The following is a 13,138-nucleotide window of genomic DNA, read 5'->3' on the forward strand; positions in this document are numbered from 1 at the left end:
CGATGCAGGGAAAATTGTCCTTTGCGTTGCAGTACACCTCTGTTCGTGAAAGCTCAGATAACTGTTATTGCTGTCATCCTGGTTGCATACAGGTACTTCATCCCAGCTGTACACAACTACATACCAGCTCAGTGTGAGCAATATCAGTGAGAGTGATGCAGGACAGTATGTATGCATTGCTACGGTGGTTGCAACAACTGGTGTTCACGTGGACAGCATCAATACTAGTCTTACAGTGCAAGGTAGGGACACAACCATATACAGTCAGACCTCGTATAACCGCACACATCTGTTTTCCACAAAATTCCGGTTAGGCAAGGGAAGCGGATAATCAACTACACATACTGTATGTATGCATGGCACATGCTGTATATCGGTAAACAACGATTTTCTTCCGGATGGCAAGGAATCCAGATAAACGAGGAGCGGACAAGCGACGTCTGACTATAATAATACTACAGGATGAATAGCCAATGTACTGTGCGGTATACACCTAGCAGAGAGCGCAGATATTAGCCTGGATTCGAGTAGAATGTTAAAAGATACAATGATGCTGTATTCCCTTAGCAAAGACTACATGCAGCATTGGTGGCCTGGTAACGAACAATCAGAATAGGATTCAGTATCTCAGAGTTGAACATCATGTGACAATACAATGGCAATGTGTGCAGCGTGACGATACACTGTATGTAGAGACAAACATCATGATATGTACTGTTTGTATTGACATCTGTAGATTCAACTCTCCCACAACCATTCCCTGACGAATATAGTAGTACAGGTCGTCCCTCGTTAATACATAATCTCTGGGACTTGACAAATGTTATGTATTAACGGGGTTTATGTACTAAACGGAAGTGTACATAACTTGCTTGTGTACCAGAATTTTTCACTTTTTTCAACTTTTCTGAATGTTTCTGGCTACCATGACAAGAGAGCGAGATATTCTTGATTCCCTCGATATAACATAAAAATTATGTTATAACGGTCACAGTTAATGAAGAATCTACAGTTTACGTGATACATGTCCAGCCGCGCCTGTACAGTCACTCGGAAAAAAAACAGAGCTTTGTCGGTTTGTGATGTGCGCTCTGATTTCTGAGCTAATTGCGTCCACAAGTAGAAACTAGAACACAATGTGCCTCTACTGGAAGGCCAAAAGACCAACAAATTATGTACTATTGAGGTAGGTGACATGCGGGTACAGAGAAATGTTATGTACTAACGGGGTTTATGTACTAACGAATTATGTACTAACCGACAAAATTTGTATGGAAGTGACCACGTTTCGTCCGGGACTTGAGATTTCTTATGTACTAACCGGACTCGTATTAACGGGGAACGACCTAGTAGTACTAGCAGCACACGAAGCACAGAAAGCCATATCGCTTCGACTAGGCCTTTCGTACCATTACTTTTCAAGACGAATTCAATTAAGGACTTTATTGATACTTTGTTAATTATAACCGGCACTTTGGCGGTCAGAGCATTGGCAAAATTACACTTTAAAAGATAACGCTAGTGTAGTAGCATAGTAATAGTACTAGCGGGAATGAGACTTTTTCTAAATTTTTTTCACATTTCTTTCTCCAGTTCCACCGGTTGTTCAGAGAGTGAGTAATGCCACCCAGGACAGTCTGGAAGCAAGCAATGTCACATTCAGTTTTGCGTACACAAACTCCCCACAACCACAGCCAAGCATACAGTGGGCACTGCCCATGGCCAGTCCGAGATTTGAAGTTTCAACGAACAGGTAAGACACCACCATTGCACCGCACCCCACTCGAGTGAACGGTTTTCAGCACAAGTATTGATGGAAAAAATTGTGTGTTGCTCCCTACATGGGAGCTCGCGCTATTCCTGCCGACTTGAGTTTTCACTTGACTGACTCACGACAGGGTATCGCCGAGGTCGCACCAACCTCTTCTTCACAGTATTGATGGAAGCTGGAAATATTCTTTTCTCAAGACTTTATGCCCAGAGGCGTTTTTATAACTATCATGATCACTATTGCCAGCAATGCTTCCATTTTCATAGCCTTTTAATAATAATAATAATCAATGAATGGATATTTCCCCGGTGTTAACGTGTGTGTGCAGGATGTCTTTGACTATTCGCAACTTGTCCCTGGATGATGCCGATACCTACGAAGTGTGGATTAGTAATGCAGCAGGCATCACTTCGCTCAGCTTTACTGTCGTTGTTTACAGTAAGAGTTCACTAAAAAAACTTCAAGTTTATGCTCCATGGTGATTACGCTTTCTTGAGGGATGCACACTGCTGCTTGAGGAAGTCCGTTCAAGGGAGTCAGTGAGTAAGTGAGTCAGGGAGTCAGTGAGTCAGTGAGTGAGTGAGTCAGTGAGTCAATAAGTCAGTGAGTCAATAAGTCAGTGAGTCAATAAGTCAGTGAGTCAGTGTGTCAGTGAGTCAGTGAGTCAATGAGTCAGTGAGTCAGTGAGTCAGTCAGTCAATGAGTCAGTCAGTCAGTGAGTCAGTCATTCAATGAGTCAGTCAGTCAGTGAGTCAGTCAGTCACTGAGTCAGTCAGTCAGTGAGTCAGTGAGTCAATAAGTCAGTGAGTCAGTGAGTCAATGAGTCAATGAGTCAGTGAGTCAGTGAGTACCCAGGTAAGTGAGTCAGTGAGTCAGTGAGTCAGCTTTCCGCAAGTAAGTGAGTCAGTGAGTCAGTGAGTCAGCTTTCCGCCCTGGACTAGTGAACATGCGGTCTCTGGTCTTGGGCTGTACAGCGCCACGCGTGTAGATGACTGACATGGTCACGATCCCATTTCAACGAGCAGCAGAGTGTGTGACGACTGTGTGACGCATTGTGAATAAATGCTCTCTGCCAGAACATGATGCAAGTCAGGGCCACTATCACTATCGACAAATCCCGAACCTCATTCCCTTTCAATGTCTTACGTACAAGACTACTTTTGCTAATTTGTGTCAATTTTGTCTCCGATTCACATTTTTATAAATATCTATTTGAAATTTTCTGCTTGGTGCTCTCTTTCCATTCCTGTACAGCATTACCCCGCATTACCAGCCCTGCTGATGATGCAGTGTACATTGTCAATGTAACAGACGTGTTCCAAGTCACCTGTCACTCTGAATCGTATCCTGAAGCAGACGTCTCCATCCTGAACGGCACTGATGACCAAATATACAGTTCCAAATATGCAGCGATCACGGAATCAAATGGTACGTACATACACTTTGGTGGTGCATGTTGGGACACAACGAGGGCATTGTATTCCTATTGCTTCGCTGCGGATCACCACTTTGCAATAATTTGTGTAAAATTCATCCCTAGAAACTGACCGTTGTTTACCAGCCAAGCAAATTTCAGCTCTGCTGCTTTCAGTAATGGCCCGCGGTCCGTGGCATCAAAAGTACATGAACCAGAGAGTGTGCAACTCCAGCTATGGGATCTGCGATGTCAGAACTTCACATCATGTGGCAAACAGATACACAAATATGTTCACTCTGTCATGATAGGTGCCATGTTGCCATAGATGCCCTGCTTTATATTCAGCTCTCTCGTGGCGACTTCGCACTGTTTTCTCATGTAAAATTTGGAATCATGTCACATGATGTGAAGTTCTGGTGTCATAGGAGTGGACAGAGGTTGTGCAGGAAGTTGCAAACTGTTTGGGTTATTATGTCCAAGTGGCATGCATAAGTAAAATCTGTGGGAATTCTCAACATTCCTAGTGGCAACCGAGGGTTTGGTCTAAGATCGGGGTAGAGCAGTACCAACCCATCACAGATATCTTTATATCCCTTGTCAGATGGATAAGTTTAGAAGAGTACAGTTCTGGACAGAGAAATCCAACCTGTTATTAACGTAGCACAGTGTTTTGTGCTGCGCTGGGACTGCACAGGGCTTAACTTCCCGTGCTGTTCTATTCATGATGCTAGATTTCTCTGCCCAGCACCATGTATGACCATAGGAACTCAATCTGGTCCAGGTGAGCTGTGCACCTGGCGGATTTCTTTCGCACAGGTCCAGGCACTTTTTCAATGGAGTCACTAACGCAATCTGGCTTTTATAGTAGTCGTCGCTTGATGTTTCTCCTATTTAGCTTCCATTCCGGGAACTCAACTGACACAATCAAGCAGCACCATGACTATCGCCAACACAACTCTATCTCATAACGGCACGTACACATGTCAGGCTCAGCTCGCCACTCCAATAGGGACATACGCGAGAAGCACTAGATTCTCGTTAACAGTGGCAGGTAAGTGAATCCTTGTAGCATTTTCTCTTTGGCATTGAGAAGGTTCTTTATCTTGTTTGATGCTATAGAGTGGTTGTGCATCTATCACTTGACTATACGGGATAGCTGTGTTTGTTCCAACTCCACTCAACCCAAGTACGTATGGTTCACATTGTGTCCGCCATGTTCGTTCCACCATCCACATGCCATAATCATTTTCGGCGCAAATTTAGTGTCGTCACTCCCTAGGTGCGTACAGTCTGGTGACTAACACATTGCCATCTCAGTACCTCAATGTCTTCTTGCTGCTTTTGATTGTTTACACAGTGAAACCAGTGTTCTCCGTCATCAAGTCCAATTTCACCCGGCTGGAGGCCCAGAGCGTAACGTTTACCTTGGTGGTGCTCTACCCTGGCAACCCAGCCATCAAGCCAAGTGATGTACGTGCTGATCGTAGTATTGAGCCTTTCACTCTTCATTTCTTATCCTGACACTTGGTGGCAATAGTGACTGTTTTGGTGTTGGGGTATATCGTCTGTACTCATGCCTTCCCTTCATAGCAATCTTTACCAATAGCTTCGGCGAATTCTACATTGCTTACTTTGTGTCGGGTACATATCATTTGGCACTATGGAAGACACCTCATGTTATTCTAAACCAGATCACAACGTGCCTGGGATTGATCAAAATGTTGATGATTAGTCATTATTATAATGTCTTTCATGAAAATCTGCTCTATTATGAACAGTGAGATCTTTTTCATAGACCACTTCCCTCTTGCATGCCATCATACGAGTCAGATAGAACACGTATTATTTTCTCTCTGGTCTTATTCTTGTGTCTTCTCTACTAGATCATTTGGGAGTCGCCCCTGGGCACTGTGCATCCGATTGGATCCACATTTGTGTTCTCTGTTGATCGTCAACGCCTCACAATCAACCGCCTGCAGCGCCTTGACTCTGGCATGTACACAGCACGAGCTGGAAATTACAATGGCTTTGCAGTGGCCGTCTTCCACCTGCTGATGAATGGTATGTAACCTGGGTCTACAGAGATTATTCTACGGTATGTCCAGGTGCATACTCACACACACAACCGCACCCCCCCCCCCCCCACAAATACACTCCTGAACACACGCACGCATGCACGCACACCTACACACCTACACACACGCACGCCCGTACGCACACACACACACACACACACACACACACACACACACACACGCACACACATAACCCATGTTCGAAGAACCTGCAAATTTACCAGCATCCACGTCTTGTAATGCTATGAGGTTTGCGCTCACATTGAAATTGTCAACCATCAGATAGTGTGTCATTTGTATCAAATTGTGATGTTCCCAGACTATTAGCCCCCCCCCCCCACACACACACCATTCTCAAATGCCTCCATTAATGGTCAATGCCATGCTATAACAAGTGATCTCCTTGTTCCAAAACACTTGTGAATGCTCTTACTTATGAAGTTTTGGTTTTTTGTCAATGATGCAGTTCGACCCTTCATATCAACCCCTTCTAGAGATGAGAAGTTTACTGTAGAGGAGGGAAAGTCCCTATCGATCCCATGCAATGCCAGTGCTTTCCCCAGCACCATGCCCGTGTGGGAGCATATCGGACTGGGTCGAGTTCCCACCACGGGCAGCGTCAGTGCCAGCACACTATCCTCTTATGGTAAGCATGGTATTATTAGTATTCTCGTAGCTATAGCTCTTTTCACAAAATTAATATTATTATTATTATTATTATTAAACTCAATCTCGTAGCATGTGCACCCATTGCTAATGTGGGGAGCAACCCCAGAGATGAGGGAAATAACCAGCCATGTTAAGAGTACAATAGAAAACAGTGGTATGATTCAATTGCCAACTGTCGATGACTACTGTAAGACCGGACATGTTACCGAACATTTAATTCTAACGATTTAATGAAATATATATATTTTTTAAACATTTGAAGTCGTTATGTGCAAAACGATATGTACATGCACTGCAGGCCCGTTGGAACCGGTCCGGTTAGTCAGGCCATGACCGGGTCTACGTTTTAGCCATCAATGTGTGTTTACTGCTGAAGAGGTCATGTGTGTACCCTTCACATCATTCACAACGTATGAAAGTCATGTGTGTAACCTTCACATCATTCACAAAGAATGAAAGGCTTGGGTATGGCAGGATCTATAAAAATCTACTTACGCCAGTCCTGTTCAGTGAATCATTAATTCTCTTTTAAGGACATAACATGCTATGTCTATTGCCAAGTTGGACACATCCGCAATAGTATTATTGCTATCAAATGCCATGGGTCACGAAGACTTTCTAAAAAAATTAAGCAGTAGTTTTGCTGTGTCTTCACTAAACAGCAAAGAGTCTCGTTCGCCTGGTTCAGTGAAAATGTCATCTGGGCAGTTAGTTGTCTCGATCTTGTTAGATCTTGTCAGCCGAGCGCGGAAATACTGATCCATATAATAGCAAAGAAGCCGACTGAACAAAAGCATTTGAACCCGGCTCTAATAGGGGATTCACACACACGGGTAGAACCAAGGTTTTTGGGAAAGTTGTTCCCATTCCGACAATAATGCATGTTGAATGCAACACATAGTGCAGAATGAACTACTAAAATGCAGTACAGTTTATTTATTTTGAATTCCCCCACCAAAAATTCATGGCAAAAAATGCGACCAATAGAAAACTGACAACATGTATATGCACACTGTCTTTTCTGGGACATAGATGCAACACAGCAACTCTACCTGACGGCGAATATTCTGGTGATTTCCGACGCTACATTCTACAACAGCGGCAGATATCGTTGCGAAATTGCGATAGTCGACGACACTGGCTCACATTTCACTGCTGTTGAAGTGGACATAGATGTGCAAGGTAGGGTTAATTGTATTTGCCATTATGCCGAATGTGCTTTCTGAGAAAATGTGAAGTAATGGCCATGGGCATGAACGGACCTGCCAAACTAGATCTGCACTTTAGTTGCATTGTCTGCCCAAGGCAAGTCATGGAAATGATGCAGTGCTTCAAATTCATAGAAGTACCCATTACCCCTACATAGAGATTGTTCATCAGCATAATTTTATTCATGCAATGTAAAAAACGGTGGAGACGATGTGCAATAAAACGATGAAAATATGAAGAAATGGTGTAGGGAAAAAATATATGGATTCAAACAAGTTTTCGTACAACACTCATCAGGAATTGTCGTTGTACTAAAGGATACTGAAACAAAAATTGAACTATTATAGAAAATCTAAGTTACAGAAATAACACTAAGAGCAACAACAGTGAAATTTACAAGTGTGAATTTTAACAATCAAAGCGAGAAATGAACAAAGGAGAAAGGAAGGAAAGACAACGTGATAACACATAACAGCAGTACATTACACCTAGAACATTAACGGCCAAGCTTGGCCGCACTAAACACGACACGTTACTTGAACAATTTCAACCCAATTATACTATCTTTCTGTACACACAAATTAGGCTTGTACAGACGCTGATAGATAGCTTCCAACACTTTTAACTGTAGTCCATAACCATGACGACCACGGCACAATACAGTGAACGAAGAGTCGGAATACGAATTGCAACAATCAGGACTAGCTAGCAGATGATTGTACACTGAAGACTTGCTACCACGAAACCTACGCACAACACTAACACTCTCACCGGCATTCTCACCATCACTCGGCGGCTTTGGCTGAGGTGGTGCCGCTTGCGGTCCCGGTCCCACTGCCTCCTCCCGATCCTCCACCATCGGTTCTTGCGGCGGTGGAGCTTGCCAGTGGGAGACCGCGAGCAACACTGACAGCTGCATTAACACTACAAATGCCGACTCAAAAAGACCCACCTTGCATATCAGTAGCTCCCACACCAACACCAACAACGCAATCTACAGCAACCACAACTAATCCACCATCCAAGCCCACAATTGAAAGACCAAGACGATCAACAGCCAACTACAACAGAAGCTACGCACTCAGCGGACAAGGGCGAAAGGAGGGATGTGATAGCAGGGTGACGGCCGAGTTGACTTCAATGGAACCGGTCAGGCGGGATGGACGAGACAGAGAGAGTACAGAGGAAGCGGAGGATGGAGCGGACGGCGGAAGGAGCAGTGAGTCGGAGAGCAGTGATGGGAGTGATGGTGAGAATGCCGGTGAGAGTGTTAGTGTTGTGCGTAGGTTTCGTGGTAGCAAGTCTTCAGTGTACAATCATCTGCTAGCTAGTCCTGATTGTTGCAATTCGTATTCCGACTCTTCGTTCACTGTATTGTGCCGTGGTCGTCATGGTTATGGACTACAGTTAAAAGTGTTGGAAGCTATCTATCAGCGTCTGTACAAGCCTAATTTGTGTGTACAGAAAGATAGTATAATTGGGTTGAAATTGTTCAAGTAACGTGTCGTGTTTAGTGCGGCCAAGCTTGGCCGTTAATGTTCTAGGTGTAATGTACTGCTGTTATGTGTTATCACGTTGTCTTTCCTTCCTTTCTCCTTTGTTCATTTCTCGCTTTGATTGTTAAAATTCACACTTGTAAATTTCACTGTTGTTGCTCTTAGTGTTATTTCTGTAACTTAGATTTTCTATAATAGTTCAATTTTTGTTTCAGTGTCCTTTAGTACAACGACGATTCCTGATGAGTGTTGTACGAAAACTTGTTTGAATCCATATATTTTTTCCCTACACCATTTCTTCATATTTTCATCGTTTTATTGCATAATTTTATCCTGCAATTAGGCAGGCAACACACAGACAGACATCGTACAACACCAATGAATCTTCAAATTACTGTCAAGCACCTCTGTCCCGGAAATATGATCTGCTACTTATTTGGAGGTTTTACAAGTATGGCGTAGATGATCTTTTGATAGTCTGCATCAAGCCAAATATTAGCTTTGAGAGACTGTTTACAGAACTGCAAATTCCTGTCAGTATACTGCGCTAGTCGGAATCCATATTGTGTTACCAATGATGTTTCACTGCTTTGTGTTCAGCTGGTCCAAGGTTCAACCAGTCTCAACGTGAATACACAGTTCTCGAAGGTGAAATGCTCGACGTCGAATGCATCGCATTCGCCAATCCACGGCCATTGTTTGTCTGGACTGTATCACCGGGATTTCCCGCTGTGATGACTGGCCTGGCTAGTGACGTCACAGTCTTGCCATACCATACTTCTACGTATAGTATGAGCAATGCTGCTGTGGACGGATTGTTGAACAACTACACACTGACTAGCAACGTGAACAACTCCATTGCCACAGCCAGCACTACATTCACTGTCATAGTGCAAAGTAAGTCAAGTGTAGAATTGTCAAAAAGTAACACTGCCCATTACCTTTACTTCTCACATGAGGGCATGTGTGCATGTGTGCATATGTGACCAGTTTCTGTCAGTTCCTGAGCACTTCTGGAGCCTGGACTATTGTGCTTTGTGATTTCTTATGTCTTCAAGTCATTTATTTCCTTTCCTCCTTTTCTTCTTTCCTTCCATATTCGCCGTTATGTTGTTGGGCCCGTTCTCGTAAGTGGATCTGTCCCAAAGTCATGCCGCAGTCGCTCATTTCAAAGAAACTGATCTTTCACCTGCCATTCCACTCTCCTTGCACATATCGAGCTCACGTTCTGTGCTTTGTGTGTGTGCATGTGTGTGTGTGTGTGTGTGTGTGTGTGTGTGTGTGTGTGTGTGTGTGTGTGTGTGTATGCCTGAGTACCTGTGTGTGTGTTTATGTACATGTGTATTTGTATGTTCTTGCCTGTTTGCATTCATCTCCACGTGTGGTATTTGCAGTCCCACCAGCGTACATCAGCTCAAGAACTGGAATATACGTAACGTGCAATGAACACCAATACGTTACACTGAGTTGCACTTACCGTGGACTGCCCGCGCCAACCAGTTTCTGGCAACATGCATCGAATGCTACGAACCCTTTATTTACAGTCGTTGAACGAAACAGCACATTTCCTAATGTGTACACTAGTGCACATGCCTTCCCCAGTGTGAGAAAGTCGGACGAGGGAAATTACTCATGTTTGTTCCGGAACGATGCAGGGAATGCTTCTCAGGATCTGTTCCTCCGAGTGCAAGGTGAGCCTAGTACTAGGCCTGTCGGTTTTCCGGCAGCACTGTCAAAATATTTCGCTTTCTTTGTCCACTATTTTCTCCGCCTGTTTGAATTTATAGGATCTGTTAATGTCCAAGTACTCTTTGAAAAGCACCAATGATAATTGATTGTAATGGAAGCAGCTGACAAGATCCAACAAATTAATATAGACTGGTCATGATTCCAACCATACATAGAGCTCTACCTAAAATAGATGAAGTACACAGGCAACTTGCTGCTCGTTCTCTAGCAAGAAACAGTGATCATCAATTTCGGTGTGCCGTTCTCGGTATTGACTGATTATATATAATTATTGGTTACTTTCCCCGTTGCTTTTCCTCTCAGTTCCTCCCCGAGCTAGTGCCGTGACGACACTTGTCCACGGTGTTCAAGATATGGTTGCTTCACTAATAGTTCTACTGGACTTTGCTGGCGATCCGGGTGTTCCTGTGGCTAACATCACTTGGACAAAGGTCAGCCAATTGTACAAACATTCTTGTTTTTTTGTGACTATTGCCATTGCTGTCAGACTTGAACTTCAAGCCTGCCTCCAAAATATTGGGGAGCCACCTGCTGCTAAAAATAAACCTCTGACTGGAGTTATGTGTTGCTCCCTACGTGGGAGCTCGCACTCTTCATACCAAGTTGAATTCTCACTTGGCTGACTCATGCCTGCCATCCAGAGCACATGAGAAGCCCATCGAACCGTCCACTCGGCAAACCTGCGAGAAAGCGCTGCTCCCTGCTCAGTACACAGTGTTTCGGGGAATTCAGCCCTCATCAACGAATGGAGTTAGCTGTAAAATCGTATTTTCATTCCACTTGTTCCCTTATGCAGTTTGTCAATGCGTCACCCGAAGTGCCAATTCCAACGTCATTCCTATCACAAAGCCGACTGAACCTCAGCATAGCACACATGAATTACACCGATGCTGGCTTGTACAGTGCACGGCTCTCAAATCCAGCTGGTGCTGCAACTGTAAACTTCACTCTGGAGTACAGAGGTGAGTGGAGATTGTGCATGACGTTAGAGTGGAAAGCCAGATGAATAAAGAAGGCTGACAGTTATTATCTGGCATTGACGACGTTTGACAGGATTCCATTTTAACATTGGATCATTGAGACCATCAGACAGGTACTTTTTTCACTTCTAGATCCTTGTTATGTTTCTGCCCTATCCGTTTCAGAGCCGCCAAGGTTCATCTCACAGCCAGTCGTAGAAACACGTAACGAAGGCGCCAGTGTACAGCTTCAATGCATCGCCAGTGGTGTTCCGAAACCAAGCATCAAGTGGCTGCACAATGGAATTGTCCTGAACGGATCAGCAATCACTACAATCACGGAAGCGACGTACAACGCCAGCTTTGCATGTGATCATAGCGAGTGTGTTTTGTCAACATTGGCGATATCGAACATCACGTATCCGGAGCATCAAGGCGATTATGAGTGTGAAGCATCTAACATCGTGTCTTCTGCCATCAGCCGAAATTCGACTTTGAACATTTATGGTGAGTAGGTTTGGAACTGTTTGGCCAGGTTTACAATCCGGCCTCAAATGATAATGAAAGTTACACTTCTTTCACTCAAGTCTCAACATTTTTTTGATGATTTCGTGTCTTAGTAAGGCAGAGCGGAACATTGCAGGTTCTCTTTAAAACCATGCAAGGTAGCATTTAGTGCCATGATCATTCCTATTTTGATAAACGCTTTGCATGGGATGAACATAACTCAGAGCGACAGTCCACTTTCCACCGGGAGTAAGGTAGCGGAGATGCAGCCTACTGTATCCCCCCCCTGCTGGGAATGTGTATACTTGCACATGCCAGTCGGTGCGTTCATATAATAGCAGTGTGATCCAGCACATGAAATCCGTTGTTTGCAGGTTATGTTCATCAACATAGTTGTATAGCCCAAGTGTCTGGACATTTTTTTACGAGAAACCACGAACCTCGAGAACAGAATACTGCATGATAGAGGTGGCTGCAGACGCAATTGTGGTGGTGAAACTGGAGCATCTCCGCCGACCTGAGGTCTCGGCTTCAGCAACACTTCAGTGCACCAAAAAGTGCGGAAGAGTAGGCACAGAGGGGAGGGGAGGACATGTGCAGGATTTTATGGTACGTGATATTGTGCTGGCTGTTGCTTGCAGTTCAGCCAACGGAGACCATTGCCGCATCAGATCTAGCAGTGGTGGAAGGCGCCACGGTTCATATCACTTGCAATGTACATGCAGTACCAATATCAGCGATAACCTGGTTCTTCAACAATGTGGTAAGAGGGGCTGTTTGCTTACTTGGTATTTCTAACCTTGATCCTAGTGCAGTGGCCAAGAATACAATCTTGTGCATGAGTCTTGTACTTAGAATTCATCGTGGCTGTGGACAGTGAGAATTAAGTCGTCCACTTGAGAACTAGAGATTCTGCTCATTTACGGCTAGTGTGACAAATCTCTGCTTATCGGCAGTCAATTTTTTCTTCAGACTTTTCCCGTTTGAGTCTTACTCTCAACCCAGTGGATATCTTTTAAAACACATGCCTTGAATGAACATCTGAGAATATTGTTCACTTGGTCCTTCTAATGTTGCTGGCTTACAGGACATATCATCAAGCCATTCCTTTTCGGCTGGTCGTATTCAACTTACGCAGTCCGATCATAATCTGACCATCAGCACGGTCGAATTCCGTGATCGCGGCGTCTATCAATGCACAGCCAGTAACACAGATAGCAGCGGAACTCTTGGTGGATCTGTCAACGGCACAGAGGTCACTCTCAGTGTGTATGGTGAGTTGGCAA

General features: G+C 44.2%; 1 protein-coding gene across 1 annotated transcript in view; it reads left to right on the forward strand.

The window, feature by feature from the left end:
- Positions 1-13,138, forward strand: part of LOC135829396 (hemicentin-1-like) — a 137,617-nt gene that overhangs the window by 16,514 nt on the left and 107,965 nt on the right. Inside the window, exons 19-34 of the mRNA XM_065341804.1 lie at positions 93-242; positions 1,594-1,753; positions 2,100-2,209; positions 3,026-3,199; positions 4,084-4,239; positions 4,546-4,658; positions 5,072-5,249; positions 5,730-5,909; positions 6,965-7,114; positions 9,238-9,534; positions 10,032-10,328; positions 10,690-10,817; positions 11,183-11,348; positions 11,532-11,852; positions 12,494-12,615; positions 12,940-13,126. Of these exons, the coding sequence (XP_065197876.1) occupies positions 93-242; positions 1,594-1,753; positions 2,100-2,209; positions 3,026-3,199; positions 4,084-4,239; positions 4,546-4,658; positions 5,072-5,249; positions 5,730-5,909; positions 6,965-7,114; positions 9,238-9,534; positions 10,032-10,328; positions 10,690-10,817; positions 11,183-11,348; positions 11,532-11,852; positions 12,494-12,615; positions 12,940-13,126 (2,889 nt within the window). The remainder of the gene's footprint in view (positions 1-92; positions 243-1,593; positions 1,754-2,099; positions 2,210-3,025; positions 3,200-4,083; positions 4,240-4,545; positions 4,659-5,071; positions 5,250-5,729; positions 5,910-6,964; positions 7,115-9,237; positions 9,535-10,031; positions 10,329-10,689; positions 10,818-11,182; positions 11,349-11,531; positions 11,853-12,493; positions 12,616-12,939; positions 13,127-13,138) is intronic.

The sequence above is a fragment of the Sycon ciliatum genome, chromosome 13 (assembly GCF_964019385.1).
Source record: "Sycon ciliatum chromosome 13, ocSycCili1.1, whole genome shotgun sequence".
NCBI lineage: Eukaryota > Metazoa > Porifera > Calcarea > Leucosolenida > Sycettidae > Sycon > Sycon ciliatum.